This window comes from Cuculus canorus, chromosome 1, assembly GCF_017976375.1.
Source record: "Cuculus canorus isolate bCucCan1 chromosome 1, bCucCan1.pri, whole genome shotgun sequence".
Lineage (NCBI taxonomy): Eukaryota > Metazoa > Chordata > Aves > Cuculiformes > Cuculidae > Cuculus > Cuculus canorus.
In genome coordinates, this window is record NC_071401.1 from 89,398,463 (window position 1) to 89,426,240 (window position 27,778).

Sequence of the window (27,778 nt, forward strand, 5' to 3'; positions counted from 1 at the left end):
AGTCTACAAGTTGGGACAGGAGAGTTGAGACCACAATGAAATTCAGCAGCAAGGACTAACAACTTTTCAAGTGAAACTTGCCCATCAGTTGCAACCAGTATAAATCACCAAATCAGGCACAACTGTCTCTTACCTCCCAGTATGTCAGCAACCCCAAATCTAACTGCCCAGCAGAGTCTTTCAAAGTTGCTCCATTCTGCCCACTACACCAGGTGTCCAACTAACTGTAGTACATTAAGCACATGGGCCTTTAGTGTGTCAAGTTCAGAAAGCATCACAGAAAACACAGAGGGTTCCAGCCAAATGCAGTATCCAAACACCATATGAGGAATTCCTGCTGAAGACATTTTTGCACAGCACAATACCAGAAAGGGCTAGTGGATATTGGTATTCTGCCTACAGCGGACGCTTTGATTTTGTGACTCCTACTAACAGTATATAGCTTTATAAAAATTATTTCTGACCTAATATGCATGTTGTCTCATTGTTTTACTTGCCCTGAGCAGAAGCTCAGAATGGAATCAGTTTAATAGAATAATTTTACTGCAAGTAGACTTTGTCACAAGTACTGCTTACAGAATTATAAAACTCACTTCAAAGCACAGCTGGGATCTAAATTAAGCATAGAGAAAAAAGCCAGAACTCTGCCAGCCTGTAAAGTGATGCCATTATGCTCTTATACTGGCCTTCATTGACATACAGATGGACCAAGCGGGCACTGAAACCCAGTGTACAGAGTCAGTGAGACTTGACTGTTTAATAGTAAAATGTATCGCTTCTTTTTGGTATTTGCCAAAGAAGAAACCAAGATGGAAACTGGAAAACATAAGACAGAACAGAGATTTCTTCACAAACCATGCTTGTATTGTGATTTCAAGAAGAAATGTAATTCAAGTAGCAGAGAAGGAATATAAGAATGCAGAACTCTCATATCTCTTCTATTTTTTAAATTAAACTATATTACAGTACTGCCAGCACCTGAAGGGAGAAACTTCTTCCCTCACACGCTTGTTTCCCTGCTCTATACTTTGTACAACATTCCCATCTAAAACACCACCACATTCATCTAGTGCCCTCTAGGAGCTTCACAAACCTACTGCTTTGAGCCACCCTTCTTGCATTATTTCTATAGCCACTTTGGGTGTAGTCCCACTGTGAAGGGTACGGGGAAGGCAAGGGGGACAATGCAGCTCTGCAGCTGCTACTGTGACAAGACAACCCAGCGTACACCCATATTTGATCACCCACTTCAGACTACAAGCATCTTGGTGCAGGAACCACATTTTCCAAGACAGGTAAAAGTCTGTGAAATTACATTAAAACATACACTGTAAATAGCACACTACACTCGCAAGATCAAGCACCCAAGAGCCAGAAAATGCCAAAAATAAGTTAACCCATATAACCTTAACCCAGAACCCATGGGCATCCATGTTGTGGTACAATTGTCAGCTTACAAGATAAGATAATACTTTATTTAATATTGTCCTTCCCTGCTCAAGGCACAATATAGGCTGGGCTCATTGAAAAAGCAATTATTCAATACCCTTGTCGTTCAGCGATCCAGGCCTTGCCTCTAGTATGCTCTTCTAATCCTGTTCTGAGGCAGAAAAGCCCATAAGGAAACAACTATTTCGATCATACTCTTTGCTACAGTATACATGTAATCTCACAAACATTTATTTGTATTTCTTTTACAAAAGCTGCTAATGCAGAGCTGGTTTTGTGATGCACAATACAGAGCAAAGAATAAGTGAGTATTAATTTGAAGTGCCTGTGACTTCCCTGGATGCTGAATTTTAGTATACTTTATGCATTTGGCATGGTTTACATATTCAAAGTATAGTTTCCGCCTGACAACAGTGGGAGCAGTACCTCCTCTTCATTTATGCGTATCATCTCACAGACAAGGAAAACCTGTGAATAGCTGGGTTTAAGTGATTTGCTCATCATCACACACTACCATGTGGTAAATGCAGGGCTATAAATTTACTCTCTTAAATACCACTTCATTGTTCTACACTTTCATTTTACTACTTGCAGTTCCCCAATTCATTCACTGAGTTTCCTAGAGAGCCCATTTTTTGGTACAGAAACATTACTCAGTTAGATTTTCCAATTATTTTGAAAGCTGGCTGGTATTTCTAAACGCATAGCAGAATAGCCCTGGCCAGACAGCTGCGTGGACAGTAATCTCTGGCATATTCAACACATAAGAACAGTCCTACCATGTGGATGCGACATAGTTGCTGTGTTCCAGCAAAGCAGATAAAATACTCCCTAGCACTGCTGGACTTGCTGTGAACTTACATGTATTGTGTTCTGAGGAAACCAGGACAGAAATAAGACAGTCTTACCTATAGGATGTTCTCCATAATGAAATGGAGGTCTTAACCTCATATACTACATGACAATTGCCCCTCAAAGCCCAGTTTTCTCTGCCTCAGCTTGCAGAGAGTCTCATCAAGTCCTCTGAGCCCAATAGTGTACAAAGACCCCAACAAATACAACTTCTTTGGTCATAGTGTATTACTGTAATGCTACACATACATGGAACATGATGCACCCAGCTTTCTGTTTCTATTACAAGCAGAAACAGCTGAAATGAGCACAGCTGGGACAGCGAGTGTATATGTCACCATAACTGTTCTCAACAGCAAACCTTCAGGGAAGTGGGCAGGGGTTTTCCAGATAAACACTTCATCTTGGCCCCTCTCCTTTACCATCTTAATAAACCCTTGCCAGCTTAATGAACCCAATCAAGACCTTGAAGGCTACTTCCCCCATAAATATTCAAACCACAAACTATATAGAGGTAGAGCCCAACTCACTGATTCAGCCCCTTTGCTTTCTTTTCAGGGGTGATGTGCTGAAGTAGGTGACAGGCATACAATAAAAAAAAAAGAATTATTTTTCTATTCTTTCAAACCCGAACAGCCACTCTTCCCCCTTGAAACAAGTCTTCTCACTGGAGGGACTAGCTCCCCCTGAGCGTGGATGCTTGTCCAGCCCTCTGTGCTTCCTCGGATACACCAGGTGCACTCCCAGAGGGACGTAGGAAAAACAAGACTAGCACAGCCGCTGCCCAAGCTGCCGAGGATGAAGGTGAGCGCAAGGACTAAGGCGAGGGTCCTGGCCTACCATCATGGCCAAGGTTTCACACCCACAGAATCCCACACTACACAGGTGCAAAGACAGTGGAGCAGGAGTCCTTGCTCACTGAACAGTGCATTTAACTGTCAATCAGACCTCTTTCCTCCTCCCCACGCTGAGGCTGCCCATACAGGGCCAGTCCTCTGTAATAATCTTCATAAATGACTTGGATGCAGGACCTGAAGGTTTAATAAATAAGTCTGCAGACAACATAAAATTGGGGGGAGCTGCTGGCACTCTTGAGAGCAGACAGATCTGGGCAAATTACAGAGCTGGGCAATCACCAATCGCATGAAGTTTAACAAAGGCAACTGCTGGATTTTGCACCTGGGACAGGGCAACTGGGGATATACATACAGACTAGGGAGCAAGAGGCTGGAGAGCAGCCCTGCAGAAAGGTATCTGGAAGTTCTGGTTGACGGCAAGTTGAACATGAGCCAGCACTGTGCCCTGGCAGCCAAGAGGGCCAACCGTGTCCTGGGGTGCATCAAGTATGGCTTTGCTAGCCAGCTGAGGGAAGTGATTGTCCCGCTTTGCTCCACACTGCTGTGGCCCCACCTGGAGTACTGTGTGCAGTTTTGGATGCCACAGTATAAAAAGAATGTAAAAGTACTAGAGAGTGTCCAGAGGAGGCCACGAAGTTGGTGAAGGGTTCAGAGGGGAAGCCGTGTGAGGAGTGGCTGAAGTCACTTGGTCTGTTCAGCCCAGAGAAAAGGAGGCAGAGGGGAGAACTCATTGTACTTTACTGCTTCCCCACAAAGGAAGGAGGAGAAGCAGGCGCTGATCTCTTCTCTCTGGCAACCAATGATGGGACCCGAGAATGGCAGGAAGATGTGCCAGGGGAGGTTTAGGCTGGATATTAGGAAAGGGTTCTTCACCCTTTGGTGATGCAGCACTGGAACAGCTCCCCAGGGAAGCAGTCATGGCACCAAGCCTGGCAATATTCAAGAAGCATTTGAACAACAACCTCAGACATATAATATGAATGTCAGGGTTGTCTTATGCAGGGACATTGGACTCAATGATCTTTGTGTGTCCCTTCCAACTCACGACATTATAGAATCATAGAATGGGTTGGATGTGAAGGAACCATGAAGGTCACCTAGTCCAACTCCCCTGCAGTGAGGAGGGACATCTTCAATAATCTAATTGAACCTAATCTGTGGTTGCTCAGAGCATCATCCAACCTGAACTCAAATGTTTCCAGGGATGGGGCATCTCTCTGGGCAATCGGTTCCAGCATTTCAACACTCTTGGCAATAAAAATTTCTTCCCAGTATCTACGCTAATCTTACCAACTTTCAGCTTAAAACCATTACCCCTTGTCCTATTGCTACAGGTCTTGCTAAAAAGTTTTTCTTCATCTTTCTTATAAGCCCCCTTTAAGTACTGAAAGGCCACAATAAGGTGTCCTTGGAGTCTTCTCCAAGCTGAACAATCCCAGCTCTCTCAGCCTCTCTTCATAGGGCAGATGTTCCAAGCCTATGGTCATTTTGGTGGTCCTCCTCTGGACCTGCTCTGACAGGTCCAAGTCTTTCCTGTTGATACAAGAAATAGTTACTCTTACAAAAAATGGAATATTTTTTATTTAAGCTAAAGTAGAGCTAAGTTTCATCTAAGTAATTGTATTTTTTTTAAAGTTCGACACAATGTCCTTCTGACGGCATGTTTCCTTTCAAGCCATGTTTTTTCCAGACATTGCTCATTCTTTGAAGATGGAAACGTCTTCTGTTCAGTGTGATCTGTGCTGAAGAGATGTCTCTTCTTCTGTAATCACCCCTGTTTGCAGTCTTACCCTGTCTCAAATGCAAGGTCAGACAGAGCTGGAGCCAGCTCCAAATTAACAGTTTTCACTGCTGTGACATTCATAACAACACCAAAATTAGTCACAGAATCATAGAATTGCAGAATCATAAAATAGTTTGAATTGGAAGGGACCTTAAAGATCATCCAGTTCCAACCCCCCTGCCATGGGCAGGGACACCTCCCACTAGACCAGGCTGCCCAAGGCCCCATCCAACCTGGCCTTGAACACCTCCAGGGATGGGGCAGCTACAGCTTCCCTGGGCAACCTGTGCCAGTGCCTCACCACCCTCACGGTGAAGAAATTCCTCACGTCTAGCCTATCTGCCCCTCTCCAATTTATACCCACTGTCCCTAGCCCTACCACTACAAGCCTTTGTAAACAGTCCCTCTCCAGCTTTCTTGTAGCCCCTTCAGGTACTGGAAGGTCGCTATAAGATCTCCTTGAAATCTTCTCTTCTCCACCCTGAAAAACCTCTAATCACTTCCCGTCCTCGGATGGGAGGTGGTCCAGCCCTTTTAAAGTAATGGAAAGATTTCAAGGAAAATTTATCCATGTGCTTCTAAGACGCAAATCCATCCTGTCCCAGCACTTGTCTCTCTGCACAGCACTGACGGAGGTCGCTCCCGCCCAGCCCCGACAGAGGATGCTGGCTTCCTAAAACTCCAAAACGAATCTCAGAGAGTTTATTTGCTGGCATTTTCAGTATCACAGTGCTGGGGGATCCAGAGCTGGATCCGGTACTCCAAGCGAGGTCTGACCAGAGCAGAGCAGAGGGGCCGAACCCCCTCCCTCGCCCTGCCGGCCACGCTCCCTCAGCTGCAGCACAGCTCACAAGTGCAGCACCCCACGCCCCCCACGCACGCGGTTGGGGCACAGCCCACTCCCCTGCGTCGCGCTTGGCCCCGCCCCCTCGGCGCTGCGGTGCCGCGAGCTCTCTCGATCTGATTGGGCGAACGGACACGTCACTCAAACCCAGGACACGCCTCCTTTCCTTCCCCGCCCTTCCCTGACTGTGCCGCAGCTGACCGATCAGCCACGTGACAGGGCGGGGGCGGGCTTCGCCGGCGATTGGTCAGTTCCGCCTGTCCCTCCCGCATAGCCCCGCCCCCCGCCCCCCTCCCCGCCTGCTGGTTGGCTGCGGCGCATGCCCGTCCGCGCGCGTGGGCGGGGCGCCCAGGACCCCCCATCAGTCTCGCGGCGGTGGCGGCGGCGGTGCGGTGGGTATGGGGTGGCGCGGTGGGGCTCCCCGCGCCCCGGGGACGGCGGCAGCAGCTCTGCTGCTGGCATCAACTCTTCTCGTCGGTGAGCGAGCGGGGAGGGCGGGAGAACCCGGCTGCGGCTCTGGGAAAGGGACGCGCGGGACCGGGGGAGGGGGGCGCGGGCCTGGGGGGGCCTCAAGGGGAGGGGGCAGCGCTTGGAAGAAGGGGGGGCGTATGGTGTGTGGAGGTTATGGGATGGGGGAGGATGGCAGAGGGTGGGGGGGGAAGCAGGGGGAGTTATGAGGTGAGGAGGGGTGTCGGGGAGTTACGGGTTGAGAGAGTGGCGGGGGAAGCTATGGGGGGTGGCAGGGGGAGTTAAGGGGGGTGTGTGGGTGGCATGGGGGTTATGGGGTGTATGGGTGTATATGGGGTGGCACGGAGATTGTGGGGTGTGGGGGGGGGTCTGGGAGCTATGGGGCAGGGGAGTTGGCAGGGGTAGCTATGGGGTGAGGGGTGGCAGAGTAAGTTATGGGGTGGGAGGGTGGCATGGGGAGTTATGGGGTGGTGGTGGAGTTACGGGGTGGGGGGTGTGTGAGATGGATATGGGGTATCGGTGGGGGTACGGTCTGTGTATATGTGTGTGTATGGGGTGGGTATGTTTAGGGGTGTGTGGGGTGAGTGTGTGTGTGTGTGTGTGAGGGGAGTATGAGGCGAGCGTGTGGCCTGTGGCGGCCTGCCCTCTTGCTACAGCTCCCTGCCTGCCTTCTCCCCATCTAGCCCATCTTCTCCAAAGGCTGTGCTAGGAGACTTTGATCTCCCTTTCTAGCTAAGGGTGGTGTGGAGCATTAATTTATACGTGCATCATTCTGTTACTTTGTATGAATTTTCATAGTTTGGGGAGCTGCTTTTCTGGTCACTGGAGGCTTTCTGTCATTTGTTGGGAGTCAGGTTTGTGATTGGCAGTTAAGATTTTCTAGGCCTCATAAATAATTTTCACTCAGTATACCTTAGCTTTTCACTCCAGGTTCTCAGAGACTTTTGAGAGCCAAAGTTCTCCTGATGTACAACTTCCATACAGTTTGATTAAGTTTTCTGTGGGTGGATAACAATATACCAGATGAATTGCATCTCAGAATTTACTCACTAGAACTCACTGGGCCAGTGGGATATCATGGTCAAGCAGTTGTAGTGTGCCAAGGAAAAGCCTTGTATTCCCAAGTTCAGATCCAGTTTTACTCATTGAGGTCTTGAACAGCCTTAGCAGGGCAAATTTGGTTAAATAAGGTAATGCTCTAACTTTATTCACCTAAGCAACCTTGTCCCAAGTAAGCCAACTTGTCCTAAATAATGTGTGTGACTGTCTTATAGCTTTGTGGAAAATTAAAGCAATTTGTGAAAGCCTACAGAGTGAGCAAAAAATGTTTATAGCAATTTTCTAAATTCTTTTCTAAACAAATAGGTCTGGAAGCATTAATCTTATTCCAAGTCGGGGTTGATACACTATTGAAATTGATAGCAGGCTATCCCAAAGGAATATGTGTATGGAGCAAATGCGAGCATTTTTTGTTTTAAATTGATACATCTGTTGGGTTGGCCTGTTCTTTTTGCCACCCTTCCCTGACCTGCATCGCAGTACTTCGTTCCTTTAGTGTGTTTATCATAATACGGTTCAGATTTACTGTCAACATTTGTATGCGTCATCACGATCCAGGCTTTAAAACAGCATCTTCAAGGTCAGATTGTATAAATGATGTTAGGGAAGATTATAACTGTGCAACACATCGGTTTATTATTGCATTGTTTTTGTAAGTAGCCTTTAGATTTGCAGATGCTCTGGAAAATGTTTGTATAGGTGTTTGGATTGATAACTAATTTTCAGTGATCATATGAGTAAATGCTTCTATTTTCTTTTTTTCAGAAGTTTATCTTGCTCATGTAATTTTGGAGTATGTAGTCAGACCGATTGTATAATTGGAACTTAAACTTAGATTGCCTGCAAATATTTCTTGTTCTCTTACTTGATTTTCTGGAGTCTTATATCAGATTTAGTTTTCTGGTAGTAACATACACAGATTGTTCATTGGGGGGATATATCTCAAGTTTTGCTTTGTGCATGTTGCTGCTTATATATACCAAATCTGTTTTAAATTTATTTAGATGAATGTTTGTGTACACAGTGTTGTAGCTACGCTTAAGTGACTTGAAAATGGGAAGCTGCACTAAAATAAACCCATCTGTTATTTCGTGGAGCCCTCTCTGACACAATAAATTACTGTCATCATAGTACAGATCAGAAATAATGCTTTAGTCAACTTTGCTAATCATGGTAATGGGGAAGAGAGTGAAGTTGGATCCCAACTAAGTGAAAACCCAGCATGAGGGGTGTTGCGCATTGTGGCTTCAGACAATAAGCTTAGTCCTAGTACTGCATGAGAGGAAGAAAAGTGTCTCATAATATTATGTGCTTGAGAAAGCAGAGCTGAGACACCAGAGCTGGTCTGCAGAAGCCAGATTATTCCTGGCAGTGCTCTGTCTAGGCCAGTACTGACTCTGCTGATCCTCCTGGCTCTGAGTTCAGTGGCTCAGGCTGTTGTCTGCATGGAAAGAGGCGTTAAGCAAGCAGTCCTGGAAGCAAACGGAGCTGTGTTGGTGCATAGCTGCTGGTGAACTAACAGGATTTTGGAGTCCGTCTGGCTCTTCTGAGTTAGCTTTACTAACTCTGCACTGTAACACCACTTGCATCCTGCTGTGAATCACCAAAAGTGCACTTTGCTGTTGATTAATTGTCCTGCTTTTGTTAATGTAGATTTGTCCATCTTTAATCGTTGCTGTATAGAAACCTTATGTTGTATTGCAGAGCATTAAGGTGATCAGTTCTTACTACTTGCATTACATAAACTGATAGGCATGAGAAGAGAGGAAGAAGAAATGAAAGCTCTAATTTTTTTTTTTCTGTGTTATGTAAGGGAAAGATTGTAAGAACTGACAGCCTTTTTTTTCCTGTTTTACTTTTAGGTGTATGTGCTGATGAATTTAGTGTCTTACGATCACCTCAATCGGTTGTTTTTCGAGATGGAAGTTGGCCCATTCCCGGCGAGCGGATCCCAGATGTGGCTGCATTAACCATGGGCTTTTCTGTTGAAGATGTAAGTTTCAGGTCTTGATTTTGAAACTAAAAACTCTAAAACTACAGACCTGCTCACTTAGCATGCAGACCTTCCGTCATGTGCTAGTAGATAATCATCCTGTTTTGGCTTGAGGCATGTATGACTTGTACAGGGTAGTTTCCGAACACAGAGCTCTATTGGTCATGTGAGCTGCAACAGGCTCTGCTAGCTGGCTAATTTGAATCATCTCCTATATAGGGAAGCAAGCCTGCAGAGTCATTATGGTGCTGTTCTTCAGTTCCTCTTGAGACCGTCTACATGCTGTATTCCACCATCTGTGGTCACGTGTTGAGAATCCCTGGAAACCACTGTCAATTTTGAGCTCTCTGGGGCTCTGCTCTTGGGTACTCTGTAGATTGTGAGAAATAGCTCGGCTAGGAAGGCACTTTGTCAGGGTAGCAAGTTTGTCTGATGAGTGCAGTTAATATGAACGAGTAGACTGGATACTCAGGAAGTAATCCAAAGTCCTGAAACCCTAATTTGTTGTGGTGTTTTCCCAAATTAGGTTTTTGACTGTAACTTTAGTGATGCTTAAAGTTAGGGGCCTAAACACAGGCCTCCTGTGTTTAGGAGGCCTTGGATTGATTCAGTTTTGCCTGCTGAGTGTTTTGCTGGGCTTCAGTAGCTGTTGTGGCTGTTGAAGCAGCACCTAAAAGTGAAATAGCCAGGCAACTTTATCAGGGTCTATGTGTGGGCAGATACCCAAAGCTACAAGCTGGGATATTATCACAATGCTGATGAAGGAGGCCAGTTCCTGTTTCTCTCATACTGCAGCTAGGCATGAGGTCGGATAAGTCTGGTTTGAACATAGGTCTGTTTAGCCTGTGTTTCAAATTTGTGTGAAAATATCTTGCTGTCAATTAATTATGCTTTTTTTTTGTCATTAAACTAGTAACAAACTCTTATGGGTAGTATCCCTAAGAAGTATATTTTGATTATTTTATCAAGAAAAGACAATAGATCAGATGACTATCGTGTGCATTGCATGTAAAAACACCCAGCAAAACAGGGAGAGCCATTTTCAACACTTCTGGCATACTGGTCATCTGGAGATATGGACTTATTTGCTGTGATGGGTCTGTAGCATCCTTTAGAAATAGTTCTCTGTGAGTATTACTTCAAATCCTAGAAGCAGGCAGAGAAGGACATGATTTCTCTATTCAGTTAAGCCCTGAAACTGAAAGTTACCACCATTGTCACTAAGGCAGGTCTGCAGTGTAGGCAGCTTCCAATCCTGATATAGAGAATACTGCAGGGCCCAGACACTCATTTGAGGTTTCCATCAAGGCTGTAGTCTAGGAACATAAACTGACAGTGCAATAAGGTGCACTGTAGAGAATTTAGAATTCTTAATACTTTATGCTGGGGATTCTCAGAAACAGTCATTCAGTGTTCCTTCCCTGTTAAGGCAAGATAAAACTAAACCCCTTTTTTTGTAATTTGTGATACATTAAAAGTTTTTTTTGTTTGTTTCTTTAAGGTGATATAAATTTAACATAAATGGCATTTAATTCTCAAATCCAAGTAAATAAGTTTAATGCAACTTAAACAAGTAGTTATATCTTTTGCACAAATGGAGAAACCCGTTTTGAATTCATTGTAAATAAATGCATTTGTATTTTGTGCCTGAATGAACCAGCCAGGTAGTCTTGCCGGTGCTCTTACCGATACATTATGTAACTGTAGTAAGCTACTAAAGGAGCTTTTTGTGTTTTGATGCAAACTTGTAAGTTTTGGGTGAGTAGACTGTTGGTATGATTGATGCCATTCTCCGCACCCTCACCCCACTTTTTCTTTCTGGTACTGAAAATATCAAGATGTTAGTGTGTTAATGTGACTAAGCCTGGTTTTATGGTGTTTTGTAGAAGAGTTTGTGTTTGGATTTTGGGTGTGTTTTTTATTTTAATTCAACCTTCACTTACTAAATACAGACTATGATTTATTTAATTATATCTTGATATATCCAGGATGTATAGTGCTTTCTCAGTGTAGACTTTGCTATGAAGTTGCTGGCAGCTTTTAAACTGTTTCCTCATGGTTAACTTCAGACAGAATTGTTTAAGATGAAAGAATTCTAGTATTAACTTTCTCCATGAAATTTCCAGTAGGCTGTCCTGCACAGAGATATTAGCAAGGTAGTATGTTATTTTGCTGTAATGATGGATGAGGGCTCTTTTCTTTCTCCCTGTGAAATACAAGTCTTTTACTGTTTTTATAATAGGACCTTCCCTGGCCTGGGCTTGGAGTGGGTGATCTGTTTCACCGACCACGAGCTACTGTGCTGGTAACGGTGAAAGGTGTAGACAAGCTGGCGTTACCTGCTAAAGGGATTTCTTACCCAATTGAGAATGTGAGTATCCACCTTTGGAACTGTTGTGTAATTTCTGAGTCTTGTGATCTAACGAGCAGCACATGACTCTCTCGTGTAGTTCTTGATGTTTACTGGTTTCTTACTTCACTTGAAGATAATAATTCAGTGTGAATCCTGTACAAGGTGAGAGGCCTTTAAGATCACCTAGGGCCTCCTGTGTTGAGTCGAGTAACTTATTTGACCAAAGCATGTTCTCCTTGAAAGGCATGTAGTTTTAATGTATTTGCACCAAGAGGCAGAGAATCCAATGCTTCCAATGTTAACTTATACTTTTTTTTGCTTCAGCTGAGTGTTAGCAATAGTGTTTTATATTATGTTGATTCCTGCATGTCCTGTATCGCCCTCTAAGCAGTCTGAGTTTTCCTCAAGTACTTGGAATCATAGAATAGAATCATAGAATGGTTTGGATTGGAAGGGACCTTAAGAGATCATCCAGTTCACACTCCCTCACCGTGTCCCACTAGACCAGGCTGCTTAAGGCCCCATCCTTAGAATCATAGAATGGTTTGGGTTGGAAGGGACCTTAAAGATCATCTACTTGACTAAAATATTGCACTTTGAGACAAAATTTGATTATACTGTATCAAAAAGAAAACGATAGACAGCATCACGTTTACCTGTCATTGTACGTCTTTGCTGAGACTCTTTGTCACACTTGTCACAGCATCACAGAACTGTTTAGATTGGAAGGATCCTTTTAAAATCTTGTCCAACCCTGTGATCGAGTAGGGATAGCTAGAGCAGGTTGTCAAGAGCTGTGTCCAGTTGGATTTTTAATATCTCCACAGACCCCACAACCTCTCTGGGCAAGTTATGCTGGTATTTGACCACCCTTACAGTAAAAAAAATGGGTTTTTATGTTCAGATAGAATTTCCTGTTTTTAAATTTATGTCCGTTGCCTCTTCTGTGGTTGTGTGATATTTGAAAAGTCCTGGCAGTCAGAAGTCATCCCTGATGATTGGAAGAAGGGTAACATTGTGCCCATTTTTAAAAAGAGCAGAAAAGATGACCCTGAGAAGTACCGACCTGTCAGCCTCACCTCTGTGCCTGGGAAGGGCATGGAACAGATCCTACTAGAAGCTATGCTAAAGCACATGGAGGACAGGGAGGTGATTATTGGCAGCCAGCACGGCTTCACAAGGGGCAAGTCCTGTCTGACCAACCTAGTGGCTTTCTATGATGGGGTAACCGCAGCAGTGGACACGGGTAAACCGACGGATGTGATCTACCTAGACTTCTGTGAAGCCTTTGACTCAGTCCCCCTGCAACACCCTTCTCTCTACATTGGAGAGATACGGATTTGATGGGTGGATGGTACAGTGGATTAGAAACTGGTTGTATGGTCGTATTCAAAGAGTAGTGGTCAATGGCTCAAAGTCCAGATGGAGATCCGTGATGAGTGGTGTCCCTCAGGGGTCCGTACTGGGACTGGTGCTGTTTACTATCTTTATCAGTGATATTGACAGCAAGATTGAGTGCACCCTCAGCAAGTTTGCGGATGATACCAAGTTGAGTGGTGTAGTTGCCACACCAGAAAGATGGGATGTCATCCAGAGGGACCTGGACAGGCTAGAGAAGCGTGGCTGTGAGAACCTCATGAGGTTCAACAAGGCCACGTGTAAGGTCCTGCACCTGGATCGGAGCAATCCCCATTTTCAGTACACGATGTGGGGGTGATGTGATTGAGAGCAGCCGTGCAGAGGAGAACTTGGGGGTGCTGATGAAAAGCTAGACATGAGCTGGCAGTGTGTGCTCGCAGCCCGGAAGGCCAACTGTATCCTGGGCTGCATGAAAAGAAGTGCGGCCAGCAGGTTGAGGGAGGTGATTTTGCCCCTCTGCTCCTCTCTTGTGAGACTTCATCTGGAATACTATGTCCAGTTCTGGAATCCTCAACGTAAGAAGGATATGAAGAGTTTGGAATGGGTCCAGAGGAGGGCTACGAAGATGATTGGAGGGCTGGAGCACCTTCCCTATGAGGAAAGGCTGAGAGAGTTGGGCTTGTTCAGCCTGGAGAAGAGAAGGCTCAGAGGAGATCTTCTAGTGACCTTCCAGTACCTGAAGGGGGACCTACATGAAGGCTGGAGTGGGGCTATTCATAAAGGCTTGTGGTGATAGGACGAGAGAGAACGGGTGTAAACTGGAGAGTGACAGATTTAGACTGGGCATTAGGAAGAATTTCTTCATCGTGAGAGTGGTGAGGCACTGGCACAGGTTGCCCAGGGAGGTTGTGGATGCCCCATTCCTGGAGGTGTTCAAGGCCAGGCTGGATGGGGCCTTGGGCAGCCTGGTCTAGTGGGACATGTCCCTGCCCATGGCAGGGGGGTTGGAACTAGATGATCTTTATGGTCCCTTCCAACCCTAACAATTCTACGATTCTATGTGATTTTTGTCCACACACATCTTAACAGGAACACAGTAACTTAGAAAATATTGGTAACAGTACAGTGTCTGCTCTGTTCTCCTTAATAAATACATCGTCTGCTTTAATCGGTTTTGCTGCAATGTTAAACAGTTTTTTTCAGGTTGAGCTGTTGTTGGTCCAGTGTGAACCTGTGGACCTTTTTCAATTAAGTTGTTTTTCAGGTTATTTCTAGTTAGTTAATCATGCTTCTGCCTGTCTTGAAAAAGCGTTTTGCTCCAGTTTACCATGCATTTTCGCTCTGTGACTGTTGCACTCTTGTAAAGAATCATTTATCGTTTTATTATTTCATCAAACTGCAGACTGATCAGTGGCAATGGTGAATAGGGTTTTGATTTCTATCAGCACCTTATCGCACACCTCAAGATGTGGCAATGGTGAATACGGTTTTGTTTGCTATCAACACCTTATTGCACACTTCAAGATGCGATAATGATTTGCCTTGGAAATTAATTTTATATCAAGCAGTCTTTTAATCTATTTAAAAAAATTGGCAATTAATTGGGATGTTATGTGGCTTTACATTGAACTCTGGTCAAATTCAGTTTGGCACAGATCTATTTTGACATCAGCTTTCAAGCACAGCTCATTTATTCAGCTACAATTGTATATTGGTATTGCTGAAATGGTATCTGGACCAAAACTGAGTTAGGATTGCCTTGTACCTAATTGCGTAGACGTTATTAACTTGCAGAAACTGTAGATATGCTTAAAGTCTGCAGTCATATTTGTCCTTTTGACTTTATCAAAGTTCACGTGTGTACATAATGCATATTTTCTTGATTTCCCATTAATAGCAATTAATATTCCTGAGCTTTAATTGTTTCAGTTAACTGCTACCATGGCTTCAGATGAGCTGTCCCAAATGTGTACTGTCAAAGTATTGGTTCTCTGATGTTCAAGAATAGTTTCAAATGATTGTCACAGAGTTCTGTGTTCAGGACTGCTGGGTACAAATTATGCTAGCTTACAGACATACTAAAATGTATTAGGAAAACTAATTTTTATGCTTTTTAACTATTGAATGGAAATGTACCATTCTGCTGGTATTTTTAGATGAAACCCAGAAGTGAGTTTTTAGAAAAACTAACAGTTTTGTTAGCTTGGCAGTAATGGCACTGTACTGTTCTAGCGTTTCTTTTATTGTCAGTAATTTTTATATGGCTCTTTTCTTTGGTGTTTCAGCAGTTGGTCTTTCTGCTGGTATATTTTCATTCATCAGTTTTCTGTGGTTTGTAACTTTGTTTGTACTAAGATTGGTTTCCCATTTTGTATTGCTTCTATATTTGTTGGTCTTGTTTTAGTGATAAACAAGGCTGTGCTCTTAGCTTAAGTAAACCTCTTCATTACACAGTCCTGGCCCTTTGGTGTTCTTACAACATATTGTCTTTGTCATATATAGAAATAAATTGTTCATAGATACACAGTCGATGTTTTGTTTTGCACATTGGCTCCTATTATTTGTTATTGTCACTTTGGAAATATTCATACTCTTTGCTTAAAAAGATGTTGTCTTAATTTTTCCAGACTTCTGTAGTTAAGCAAATGATCTCCTTTTATATCGTTAGGCTCTGTTTTGACCCAACATGAACTTTGTCTTCCAGGCTGTTCCTTTCAGTCTCGACAGTGTTGCAAATGCTATTCATACTTTGTTCTCTGAGGAAACTCCTGTGGTCTTGCAGCTGGCCCCCAGTGAGGAAGTGAGTATTGCTTCACTTTGGGTTCCAGATGTTCTAAACGGTAAACCTCTTTCCACTTGTGTGGCTTGAGCAGAACCAATTGCTTATACGAAAAACTTTGCATTGGAGAGAAATTGCAAGTATGATTGATTATTAATATGTGACTGGAAAAAATAAATATAAGCTTGGTTGTTATTAAACGACGGCTGTTCCTACAGAGAGTATACATGGTGGGCAAGGCAAACTCCGTATTTGAAGATCTTTCTGTCACACTGCGCCAACTGCGAAACCGCTTATTCCAGGACAACTCCATTCTCAGCTCCCTTCCTCTCAACTCCCTCAGCAGAAACAGTGAGGTAAAAAAATGTAATTAGTGTGAAATCCTATGATTTTTTAAAAATTTTTTTCTAATATTCTTAGTTAGGTTGTGCTTTTCCTTTTTTTTTCTCTTTTTTTTTTTCTCCTTGCTTTATCTAGCAGAGCCCACTATCTTTTTGTAGTTGAATTCGAAGAACTAAGTTTTAATTTCTTTTGTAAGTAACTTTATTGAAAGAGTAATTTCCTTCTATCTATCCTACATTCTGATGCTGTAACCAATAAAACCTGTTATAAAATACTGAAACTTGCAACAAAATGAGACTTCTCTAACTTTGGTTTCATCAAAGGAAATGCCTGTCTCTCTCCCTCTTCCCCCAGGCTGACTTGCTTTTTCTGTCAGAACTACAAGTCCTACATGATATCGCAAGTCTGGTAAGATATTTTGAAACACTTTCCCCATCTTATGTCACAAACTTCAGATCTCATTTAAAGGTGGAGAAGCTGTAGCCAGGATACTTGAAACCGGTGGTATCTATTCGAGTATATCGTCAGTTGCTTCCATAAGTTTAAATAATGCATTCTCAAGCTATTTTTATCAGCCCTGTCACTGGCAGAAGAAAAAGAAAATCTTAATCACCTGTAGTTTATTTTGCATTGTATTTGGTGAGAACGGGGAATTCTGAGCTGCTGTTCCTCCATACCCAAAGACACAGGAAGTACTCAATGAAGACACTGTCAGTGCTTTCCTTCTTTTCTTACTTGAGAAGTATAATGGTAGTTAAGGATGCGTTCTTTGCCCTGTCCACCATTTAACTTCAAAATATCACAGTAACATTCTATCTGAAAAGACTATGGTGACGATAAAGCTACTTCCTTGTTGCTGAGGTTTAGGGTTTCTTTTGGAAGGGGTTCCTGGGTGGGGATTGGTTTTTTTTGGTTTTTTTTTTTTCCCCTTTAAGCTGCAGCCATCGGCTACTTGAGGCGAAAGAGTCATGAAAAACTTAAAAGTTCACATTAGGTGAAAGGCTGCTGGAGAGAAATGGGGCTCTTGAGAAAATGAGGTAGAACAACTTGTTTTTGTCTTGTAGACTGGCAGTGCTGTAGTTAAAGTGGAAGGGAGATTAGGAACAGATTAAATTAATTGCTTTTGGAGACTGTTCTGTTGTGCAGGCCAATGTCAGTGCTGCAGCTTCACACAGTGCAAGAATAGCACTACTCTCCTATGAGATAATTTGGATTATATTGATTGGATTTTATGACAATGGGATGGTATTCCTTAGGTAAATTACTTTTGTACGTAGGCAACAGCAGCATGTAAGTTGTAGCCTACTCAGTGCTGCAAGGGCCAGCTTCGGCAAAGGGAAGAGTAGTGTCCAACTATTGTAGTTACATAGCTTTTTTTTTTTCTCCAAGGTCTATTTTTACAGCAATTGCAGGACAAGGATTCTGATGTGAATAAGTATATTTCTTTTTAGTAGAGCTCTATGTTACATGTACATAACCTCATGTTAGGAGTAGGTGTTACATGATGATCATCTGCTTTCTTCTGTAGAATTAGAAAAGGAAGAATTGTGAACATCATCTAGTTAAGTTGGCAAGAAATTCAACTTCCTAATCAATACGGAATATGACTGGAAAACAAGGCTAGATTAGTCCCAGCAAACTGATTTTGTGAAATGCGTTTTTAAAGTAATATGTGTATGAATTTAACTTCTTTCTGCCCTCAATGACGTGCTCAAGCTGTCTCGACACAAGCATTTAGCCAAGGATCGCTCTCCAGACCTGTATTCTCTGGAACTGGCTGGTTTGGAAGAGATTGGAAAACGATATGGGGAAGACTCTCAGCAGTTCAAGGATGCTTCTCAAATTCTTGTAGACTCTTTGCAAAAGGTATAGTTTCTACCTAATGAACAGGAATACTAAGGAAATTTTTTTTTGTAAACTGCAAGGGAGGTAGTTTCTTGACTATCATCTTGCACTTAAAATAGTCACTTTGTTAGTGATGGCTTGAGTGATGCTTGTTTTTGTTATTGAGTTTTTAAAATGCAGTTGTTCTGTTATAAAATCCAATGTTCCACTTCGTTACTCTGTGGAGTGTTGATGTGATTCTACAATGTGTAAGATATTTTGCCTAAAGGAGTAGGAGTATATTGAAACCATATATCAACGTGACTCAATAAATTTGTTTTTTGTTCAACAAATATCTTGCATTTAAAACCACCAGTATGCCTCACAAAAACTGGCTCTCAGAAATATAGATTCATCCCAAGGTACAGAGGTTTGTTCCTCCTTGCCAACAAAGCCTTGTAAATCTAAATTTCCAGGCCGCTGAAATGACTGCTTTTCATCTATTGGTGTGCTTAAGAAAGTAATTCTTTAGCAGGTTTTATATAATCATTGGATAAGATCTGTATTAAGACCAGTGACTTTTGAGAGCTTCAAAAGCATGGTGGACAAGTGTAGAAGCATGAATTTTCTAAGCCACATAACTGTTTCCTCTCAACATTACTCTTTGGCCTCTTTGTAGTTAAGCAAATGTATTGAAGTACTAGACATACTAGTCTTTAGATCAGATTGAAATATTCAAGTTCATCATTTCCCCAGTGGAAAGCTGAGAACCTAAGTATTTTGTTGAAACAGACGTATAATTGGGAAACTGTATGGTGATGGGCCTTTCACAAAAGGAATGAAAGAACCAGTTTCTGCCCAGAAGGCAGTCATAGGCTACAGCATCTGACGAACAGTGATTGAGGGATTTTAAAGAGATGTTGCACACCAGGTGAAAGTTGGCACTTTCTTAGTGGAATTCTAAAATACTATAAATGTTTACAACTTCTGTAAGCTTCTTATTGCTGGAGCTGACATCTTATGGTTTAGTACATTTTGCTAACAAAACTCTCCTTGATTCCTGACTACAGTGTAGCTTTTAATTCATGTCACTTTTGCTTTTCCAGTTTGCAGATGAAATGTTTAATCTGTATGGAGGGAATGCGGTAGTAGAAGTGGTGGCTGTAAAAGCCTTTAATTCTCCCCTCACAAGGAAGTCTCGCTCCATTCTCCAGTCTTCACAGGTAGTAGATGTGCATTTTTCTATATTTCACTATTAGAAGCAATATAGATCCAAACTGCATTACTCCCTCACTTGAGCATAACTTTTTTAAGGACTAGAATGCTGACTGATTTAGGCACGAGTGTGAAGAGGTCGGGTTATCTGTCTTGATCTTCACTTGTATAGCAATTTAGATTGAAGAGGGCTTCTGGAGGTCATCTACTCCAACCTACTGATCACAGCATGATTAATTTAAGAGCTAGATGAGGCTGGTCAGTCCTTGTCCAGCCAAGTTCCTGGTAAGTGTACTGCTGGAGATCCCAGAGCCTCTCTGAACAGCTTGTTTCAGTGCCTTAATCACTTTCACTGTGAAAACCTTTTCCCTTATGTCTTGTTAGAATTTGCATTTCTGCCATTTCTACCCAGTACAGTAGTGCGTGCAAGTCCTGCCTCACTGTGAGGAAAAAAGTTGTTTTCCTTGACTTGCTGCCTACGCTCCTGATGCAGCTCAGGGTGCAGTTGCCCTTTGTCACTGCAGGGGCACTGCTGACTCCTGTTCACCTTCTCTACCAGGACCTCCAGGCCCCCTCTGCAGAGCTGCTGCCCTGCTGGTCAGTCCCCAGCGCTTGCTGTCTCCTGGGGTTGTTCTGTCCCAAGTGCAGGGCTTCGTGGTTGCCCTCTTTGAATTCAGTGAGGCTCCTGTCAGCCTGTTCCTTTGGATTTCTTTGATGTCAGTCACATAATCGCTTTTGCATTTTGTGCCCTAGCATCAAAATTCTCTGGACAAAAATGCATTCTCCTGTTCAGATAGTTCAAATTTTCAGTGTAGTTGGAATGCATTTTGCATGCAAGCTGACTTGAAAATAATTCACCTATTTTCTTTACTACAGAGTGAAACAGAAACTCCGTATAACCTTGCCTATCCGTATAACTACGATTACTCTGTGATCTTCAACATTATTCTGTGGATGATGATAGGTCTTGCTTTGGCTGTGATAGTTATCTCCTACAACCTGTGGAACATGGATCCTGGGTACGATAGCATTATTTATAGGATGACGAATCAGAAGATAAGAATGGATTGAACTACATTGTATTTCAGCGCAAGGAGTTGATGAAGAGTAAGGTCTTATTTAAACTGTGTGGAAAACAAGTATTCTGACATGGTTAATTGTGGAAATTTTTTTAAAGGTGTATTTATTTCTAAGGGTTTTTTCCCCTTTCAGGCTTATGTTAAATGTTAGTAGTAGCAACAGATGGGATTTAGAAATTTAAATCTGCTTGTTTGAAAAAAAAAAAACCCCAACCAACAATCCCCAACCTACTTGTTATTAAAGTAACATCATTCCATCTTTTTTGTCATGTAACATGAGTTTTTGAAATGCCCTGTGCTGCTTGTGACTGTGTGCAAAACAGATCAATTGAAATTATGATAGAAACATGTTGTTTGAAACTTTTACACCGGAAGATTAGAAATTATAACTAAATTGTTGTGTTGTGTATTATGAACCAGTTGTAAATGTTTGATGTAAATATTTATAATGCCTGTATGTATCTTCTGAGAGGATAGTAATTCTTCTTCTTCACTCAAATACTAAATATAGAAACATTTCTAAAAGACTATGATTCTAGTGGCACAAATGGCATTTTGGTCTCACATTGATGGCTCAGATGGAAACTGTAGGCAGAAGGATTCTTTACCTACAACTTCAGTGATTTGGAGGTAATAACACAAGTGTGGCTGGTCTGTACCATGGAGAGACTATAAATACTGAAGTAGCACCAGTCTGATCATGGTCTAAGGTCACCTGCAGTTGAAAGTTCCTACTATGCTTCATATATTCCTTCCATTGTGTTGATGTTGTTATACAAACGCCTAAATCAGTTCTTTTTGATTCTAAGAGTGGACCAACACTTGATTTAAATATACCTGGTTTATAGTCCTGCTTCAATCATGCAATAAAACAAAGAAAAGTTGTTCTGGAATGCGTATATTCTTTGTGGCTTCATAGGTGTGGCTACTTCTATTTAGTATTAGCTCAGCAGAAGAGAGTCCGTGCTGGCAGCCTCCTGTATGTGGCAGTGGGCCTAAGTCTATAGCAGTTTAGTTTTAACTGTCTTTCAAGAGCAAATGTTGGAAGATCACCTCGTATGGATTAATTTTCCTAAACCAAATAGCGAATAGTTAAAACGAGGTTAATATCTGGCTTGAATCTTTTTTTATAAAAAACTTTTTAATATAAACTACCTAGTTTTTGGAAACCAGTTTGCTCTTGTGGTAAAAGGAATTCTTCCAGACTACAGCAATGTGGATGGAAATACTCTTTTCATCTTGTTGTGTTCCTAGTGTTCCCTGTTGTTAGGAGAGATTTGTTCCACTTCCAGAAAAAAACAGTGTGTTGAATTCTTGTCTTATTTACTGGCAATGTCAGATTGAAGAGGTTGAAGTTTTCCTGTTTTGGAGACCCTGGACAATGTCTTGTGTTGAATTGAGTAATGTGCTGCAGCTTTGCACAAAATATACACAAAGTTTATATTTTACCATCATTTGAAATTACTTTTAATGACATTACAACTTAATCTGTGTGATTAAGATTAATAGATAGAAAGGAAGAGTTGCACTGCCTGCTTTTTTAGAAGAATGTGTAGTCTAATTGTTGAGCACTCTAACACAGTGTTTTGATGAGAATCAAACCTGATGAAGCTCTCCAACTTTATTATGAAAACAATTAAAACACAGCTCTGTCATCCTGTTTGATGGGCATGAACCCTAATGTTTTAAGTAGACTATTATGTGATAGTCTAGTTGTTGTTCTACATTTCTTTGACTGTTTTGAGATCACTTAATATGGAAGACAATACCCCAGAACTTCAAAGAGCACAGTCTAGGGTAAAAAAGGGAGTAGTATATTAATACTAGAACTTTTCCAACCAAACTATGCTGTAAAATACCTACCTCTATGACAGGAAGAATGACCACCGTCAGGTTACTGTCAGTTTGCAGTGAAAAGTTAAGGTACAGTGATCACGGAATGTACGTAGGGTCACCTTAACAATGTTAGAAATGAGGAGCTTGGTTCTACCACAAGGGTGAAGCTGCTGTAATTCATTTAAAGTAAATGGTGAGCATTACTGTGACAGACCTTTTCTGAAGAACCTCTCCGAGAGGTTCTCACATACAGAAGATCAGTATCTCTGGGGTCAAAATATCCTACGTTGTGATTCTGATAGGCCAGGCACTGTTGTAACAGAAAATTCAATCTCTCACCTGCTTTTATCAGCAATAAGTAAATCAAATTGCAGTGTTGTAAAGAGTGTTTCGGCAGGCCTTTGAAGGAGGTTTGACAAAACACCAATAGAAAAGGTATAAAATGTGTTGCACGTGATAGAATCATAAGAGTGGTTTAGAGTGGAAGGGACTTTAAAGCTCATCCAGTTCCAACCCCCCTGCCATGGGCAGGGACACCTCCCACTAGATCAGGCTGCCCAAGGCCCCATCCAACCTGGCCTGGAACATCTCCAGGGATGGGGCATCCACTGCTTCCCTGGGCAACCGGTGCCAGTGCCTCACCACTCTCATTGTGAAGAAATTCTTCCTAATGTCCAGTCTAAATCTGCCTCTCTTCAGTTTGTACCTGTTCCCCCTCGTCCTATCACCACATGTTTTCCTTTATGAACAGTCCCTCAGCTGTCTTCTAAAATCTCCTTGGAGCCTTCTCTTCCCCAGGGTGAACAATCCCAACTCTCATAGGGAACGTGCTCCAATCATCTTTGTAGCCCTCCTCCGGACCTGTTCCAGCAGCTCCATATCCTTCTTACGTTGAGGATTCCAGAACTGCACACAGTACTCCAGGTGGGGTCTCACAAGAGAGGAATAGAGGGGCAGAATCACTTCCCTTGACCTGCTGGCCATGCTGCTTTTGATGCAGCCCAGGATACGGTTGGCCTTCTGGGCTGCGAACGCACATTGGCGGCTCATGTTGAGCTTCTCATTGACCAGCATCTCCAAGTCCTTCTCTGCAGGGCTGCTCTCAAGCACATCATCCCCCATCGTGTACTGAAAACGGGGATTGCCCTGACTGAGGTGTAGGACCTTACACTTGGCCTTGTTGAACCTCATGAGGTTCTCACAGCCCTGCTTCTCCAGCCTGTCCAGATCACACAGGAATTGTGTTTAAATGCAAATGTGGAGTAACCTTGCAAGTGATTGCTGAGATTTACAGATCAGCCTTAATGGAGGGAGCAAGAACACTGCTTGACTTTAGTGTAAGGTGATAAGCATATGTCTCAAACTCCCCCACAATTGCAATGACCTTTGGAATCGTATTACTATCGCTGTTGTTTTTTTTTTTTTTTGATATGATGAAGTGAGTTTTAGCTTTGAGCTAAAATTCACAAATGTTCTCTAAAGAAAAATACTAGGCTCTTGCAAAATTTATTGCCCTTTTCGACTGTCAAGTTTAAAGTGGTATATCTCGGCTTAGAATGAAACTTATTAATCAAAACAACAACCATTTGAATCTATGTATTTTTGCCAACAAGAAACAAGTCTATTTATTCTAGTAGCACATAATTCTGGAGTCCTGGAACTGATTAATTCTTCAAAGGCATTTTGAGCTGCTGGTTGGTTGTGGAAAACCTCTTGAAGAAAGTTGTTGAGATGCTTGAAAATGTGGTAATTGGTGAGAGAGAAGTCTGGGGAGGAAGCTGGGGGAGGTGGAGCTTCATAGCCCAGTTCATGCAGCTTCTGCAAAGTCATTTGTGAGACATGCAGCCAGGCACTGTCAGAGAGAAGAACTGGTCCTTTCTGATTGACCAACATTGGATGTAAACATTGCAGTTCTTGGTTCATTTTGTTGCTTTCCTGGCAATACTTCTCTGCTGTGACAGTTTCACCAGGATTCAGGAAGTTGTAGTGGATAATTCCACTTGCTGGCCACCAGTGACCATAACCTTCTTTGATGCAGCTTGGGTTCAGGGAATTGTTTTGGTGCTTCACCTCAGCCCAGCCACTGTGGAGAACACCGTTGGTTGTCATATAGAATCCATTTTCCATCCCATGTCACAAAGCAATCAAGAAATGGACTGGTTTTGTTGCACAAGAAAGTGCAGAACAGACTTCATAATGACAACTGGTTTTTATTTTCATTCAGCTCATGCAGACCCTGTTTGTCAACCTTTTTCCAGTTTGGTGCAAACATCAGACAACTGTTGAGTGGTCAACATTTAGTTCTTCTGCAGCCTCTTGAGTTGTTTTGTGTGGGACTGCTTCAATGATGGCCTTCAACTGGTTGTCATCTAATGCAGAAGGACGTCCGTGACCCTTCAACGCTGTCATTTCTGTATTCAGTTTTTGGAGCCAATGCCAAGCTGTATGTTCATTTACCAGCCCTGGCCAAATGCTGTGTTGATATTGCTAGCAGTTTTACTGCTTTATGTCCCCTTTTGAATTCATACAACAAAATTGCTTCAATTTGCTTTTTCCCCATCTTTAATTTGACAGCAGAATATAAAAAAGAATGAAAAGTGAGAAAACCACTAGTGTAAATAAGTAGAGCGAATTTTGGGCTTTAAAATGGTATACACAACATGAACACAGTTAAATAAAGATTTAATAAAAAAAAAATAATAAATGTAGTTTACAATGACAAAACCAGCAATTATTTTTGCACCAACCTAACACAAAAGGCTTCTGCAGCTGCCAATGCGATGGATGGAAGAGAAATGAGTGAAAGTTAGCCGGTGTACAGAGAAGCTGTTATTCCTGGAGGAGCAGGGCTGGTATGTGGTGTGTCACTGGATCAGAGAGCAAAGACTCCCAACAACTCCTTTCCTATAGGGTTAGTACAGACACCAGCACCACCACTGCTCCTAAACCCTCTCCAGCTGCTGGCGACCACCGCAGGTCTCTGAGCTGGGACCACTCCCAGACAAGTCTTTGGTCTTAGTGTAAATGACTGCAAGCTCTTGGTCTAGTGACAAATTCGGGTCACTCAACTTGAGTTCTTTTTTTGGGAAGGACACATCTCCTGTAGTCACTGGAGCACTAGCAGATAAAACATTTCCATACTTCTCAGAGACTTGTGCCCTGGCACAATGCAGCTGCTGTGAAATCACTGCTGTTCTTTCTACTCAGGCTTGTGTTACGTGTGTCCTGCCTGACCAATGATGAGGTACAGGGTACAGAAAGCCCAGGTGAACACATTCTTTTCAAATAAACAGAGCAGAAACTGATGGATGGCATGAAGCCATGCATCCAAACAGCCTGCTCCAGTGCACTCTCCTGCCTGAACTGCTGGAAAATCAACTCCTACAGATGGTGTTTATGACAGGCAGGAGATGGGGCTGCTGAAAGGCTGTCTAACACCAGGAAGTGCCCTGAAACTGCAGAGATTCTGATAGATGTCTACAAGAAAATTATCAGGAGTTCTTTTCTACAATAGGTCGAAAAGGCATGTTAAACTGTCTGTACGCAAGAGTGGTTGAGGACAGGTTTTAGAATATAAATCCCATCCTTAACTAGGGACTTACTTTGCCAGTGTGCTGTCAGAGATTAAAGAGATTCTTCTGTTGCTGAAGAACAGCTTCATATTAAAGGACTGGCAATCAATTCTACTAATGCCATTGATGTCACCCAATATCATCAAAAATAAATAGCTAAGTTCTTGGCGTGAATACACATCATAAAACATGTAGAATGCTTCATAAGGGAAACAAAATTCATGATTGCACTAAATGTTTTTATAAAGGCAGTCAGATTCCACTTTAATTATGCTCCAGTGCATGAATTTATGATGACTAATTTACATGCCCTTAATCCAGTGAGCATATGCTTTTCATTAGGCAACGGCGATAGAAGCAGTGTGGCTAGGATAAATTCTAAGTAATTTAGGTTGTATCTTATGCCAGCACTGAAAGGTCACTAACTTGAAAGACTTCAGTGCTGCCTACCTACGGACCTGCTCAGCCCCCTTATTTTATGTACTTCCTTAAAATGCCATGGCCCAAGGAAGTCTGTCGCAATGCCCCTGTAATCAATTACAGCATTTGGAACACAGCAGAGCTAAACGGGAGCTCTAACTACATCCTACAGTAGGTCATCAATCAAAGTCTTGACTAATGTACAGCATCAGCTCAGAAAGAAAAAGATGTTTAAGTGATCAGACAGCTCTGAACTCCTAAGAATCTATTTCTGTCACTCTTAGTCTCTGCTGCAGCAAGAAAAGAGGGGGAAAAACCACCCCAACATAAAACTAGTGGAACCAATTAGTTTCAATTGACCTACCTCAAATGTTTCAGCTAGCTGATAGAGCCAAGAGGAGGCAGCGAGACTCCACTGCCAGTGCTCACCATAGCTGAGCTGCCACCTCCACAGCTGCTGGAGCACTTCTGACCGGAGCAGCCAACCCCCTGAAAGTCAGCAGCTCTGCAAATGGGTGAGTTAGTAGAACCTAAGCCACAGTGATGAACGTGCAGCTCTGCTCTCTGGAAATCATTAAGTAGTTATACACATACATTCATAGAATGATTTGGGTTGGAAGAGACCTTAACGATCATCCAGTTTCAACTCCCCTGCCATAGGCAGGGACATCTCCCACTAGATCAGGTCCCATCCAACCTGGCCTTGAACACCTCCAGGGATGGGGCATCCACAGCTTCCCTGGGCAACCTGTGCCAGTGCCTCACTGCTCTCATCGTGAAGAAATTCCTCCTTATGCCTAGTCTAAATCTGCCCCTCTCCTGTTTATGCCCATTATTCCTCATCCTATCACCACAAGCCTTTATGCACAGTCCCTCCCCAGCTTTCTTGTAAAATCTCCTTGGAGCCTTCTCTTCTCCAGTCTGAACAACCCCAACTCTCTCAGCCTGTCCTCATATGGGAGGTGCTGCAGCAGAGAGGCTGGAGCCTCTATTCGGGAGCAGCGAGGCTCTGTTTCACGCCTGAATGTGGTCTCATTTCCAAGGGAAATAAGTCAGAGTAGTTCTGGGTACCCTGAAAGGTTGTGCTAGAAAAAGGAAGGGCAATCAACTGTCAGTCATGCAGAGGAATGGATGGGGTGAGAAGGTGTAACTGGAAAAGCAAAAACTAAGATAAGCACTCTCCACATATGAATTGGTCATGAGCTCTTTTGTGCATGAGCACACGTGTGCACACATGCAGACACAGATATATTGGTCTTTACAAATAAAACATTGTTGGAAGACGTTTCCTTCCCTACTAAAAACATTACTTGTATTAAACAGTAGAAATATTTTTACATTCTTTCCATCCTTTAAAGGAGATTTTTTTTTTAAAAAAAATGCTCAATATTTTGCAAAGATGAGGATTTATAAGGAATAAATCCACCTAAAAAGATGTCCTGTAAAAACACCTGCAGGAAAATTGTGCCTGTACCACTAACATCCCAAAGGTGATGCTGATGACCAGAAAGTGGCTTTGATGTGTGTTACTTTTGGAGATAAACAAAATAAATATACCAAAAAAAAAGCACAAGTGAATCAGAAAAATAAACATACTGGGACACAAATAGTAGCATCAAAGCATAACGGCCTCAGTGGCAACCTGCAGCACAGAGGCCACTTGAATTTTGCCTCTGTCCCCGAACTACTCGTTT

General features: G+C 42.6%; 1 protein-coding gene across 1 annotated transcript; it reads left to right on the forward strand.

The window, feature by feature from the left end:
* The first annotated feature begins 6,107 nt into the window (after positions 1–6,107).
* On the forward strand, positions 6,108–21,149 carry ATP6AP2 (ATPase H+ transporting accessory protein 2). Its single transcript, XM_054058745.1, has 9 exons — positions 6,108–6,262; positions 9,175–9,305; positions 11,548–11,676; positions 15,722–15,817; positions 16,015–16,152; positions 16,493–16,546; positions 17,855–18,004; positions 19,069–19,185; positions 20,054–21,149. Exons 1-9 carry the CDS (start codon positions 6,184–6,186, stop codon positions 20,246–20,248), a joined length of 1,089 nt encoding a protein of 362 aa, XP_053914720.1. The 5' UTR covers positions 6,108–6,183; the 3' UTR covers positions 20,249–21,149.
* Positions 21,150–27,778: the final 6,629 nt, after the last annotated feature.

Coding starts and splice junctions, on each gene's coding strand:
- ATP6AP2 (XM_054058745.1), top strand. CDS start 6,184: ATGGGGTGGCGCGGTGGGGCTCCCCGCGCCCCGGGGACGGCGGCAGCA. Junction 11,677..15,721: donor TTTCTTACCCAATTGAGAAT/GTGAGTATCCAC, acceptor TTTGTCTTCCAG/GCTGTTCCTTTCAGTCTCGA. Junction 16,547..17,854: donor TACATGATATCGCAAGTCTG/GTAAGATATTTT, acceptor GACGTGCTCAAG/CTGTCTCGACACAAGCATTT.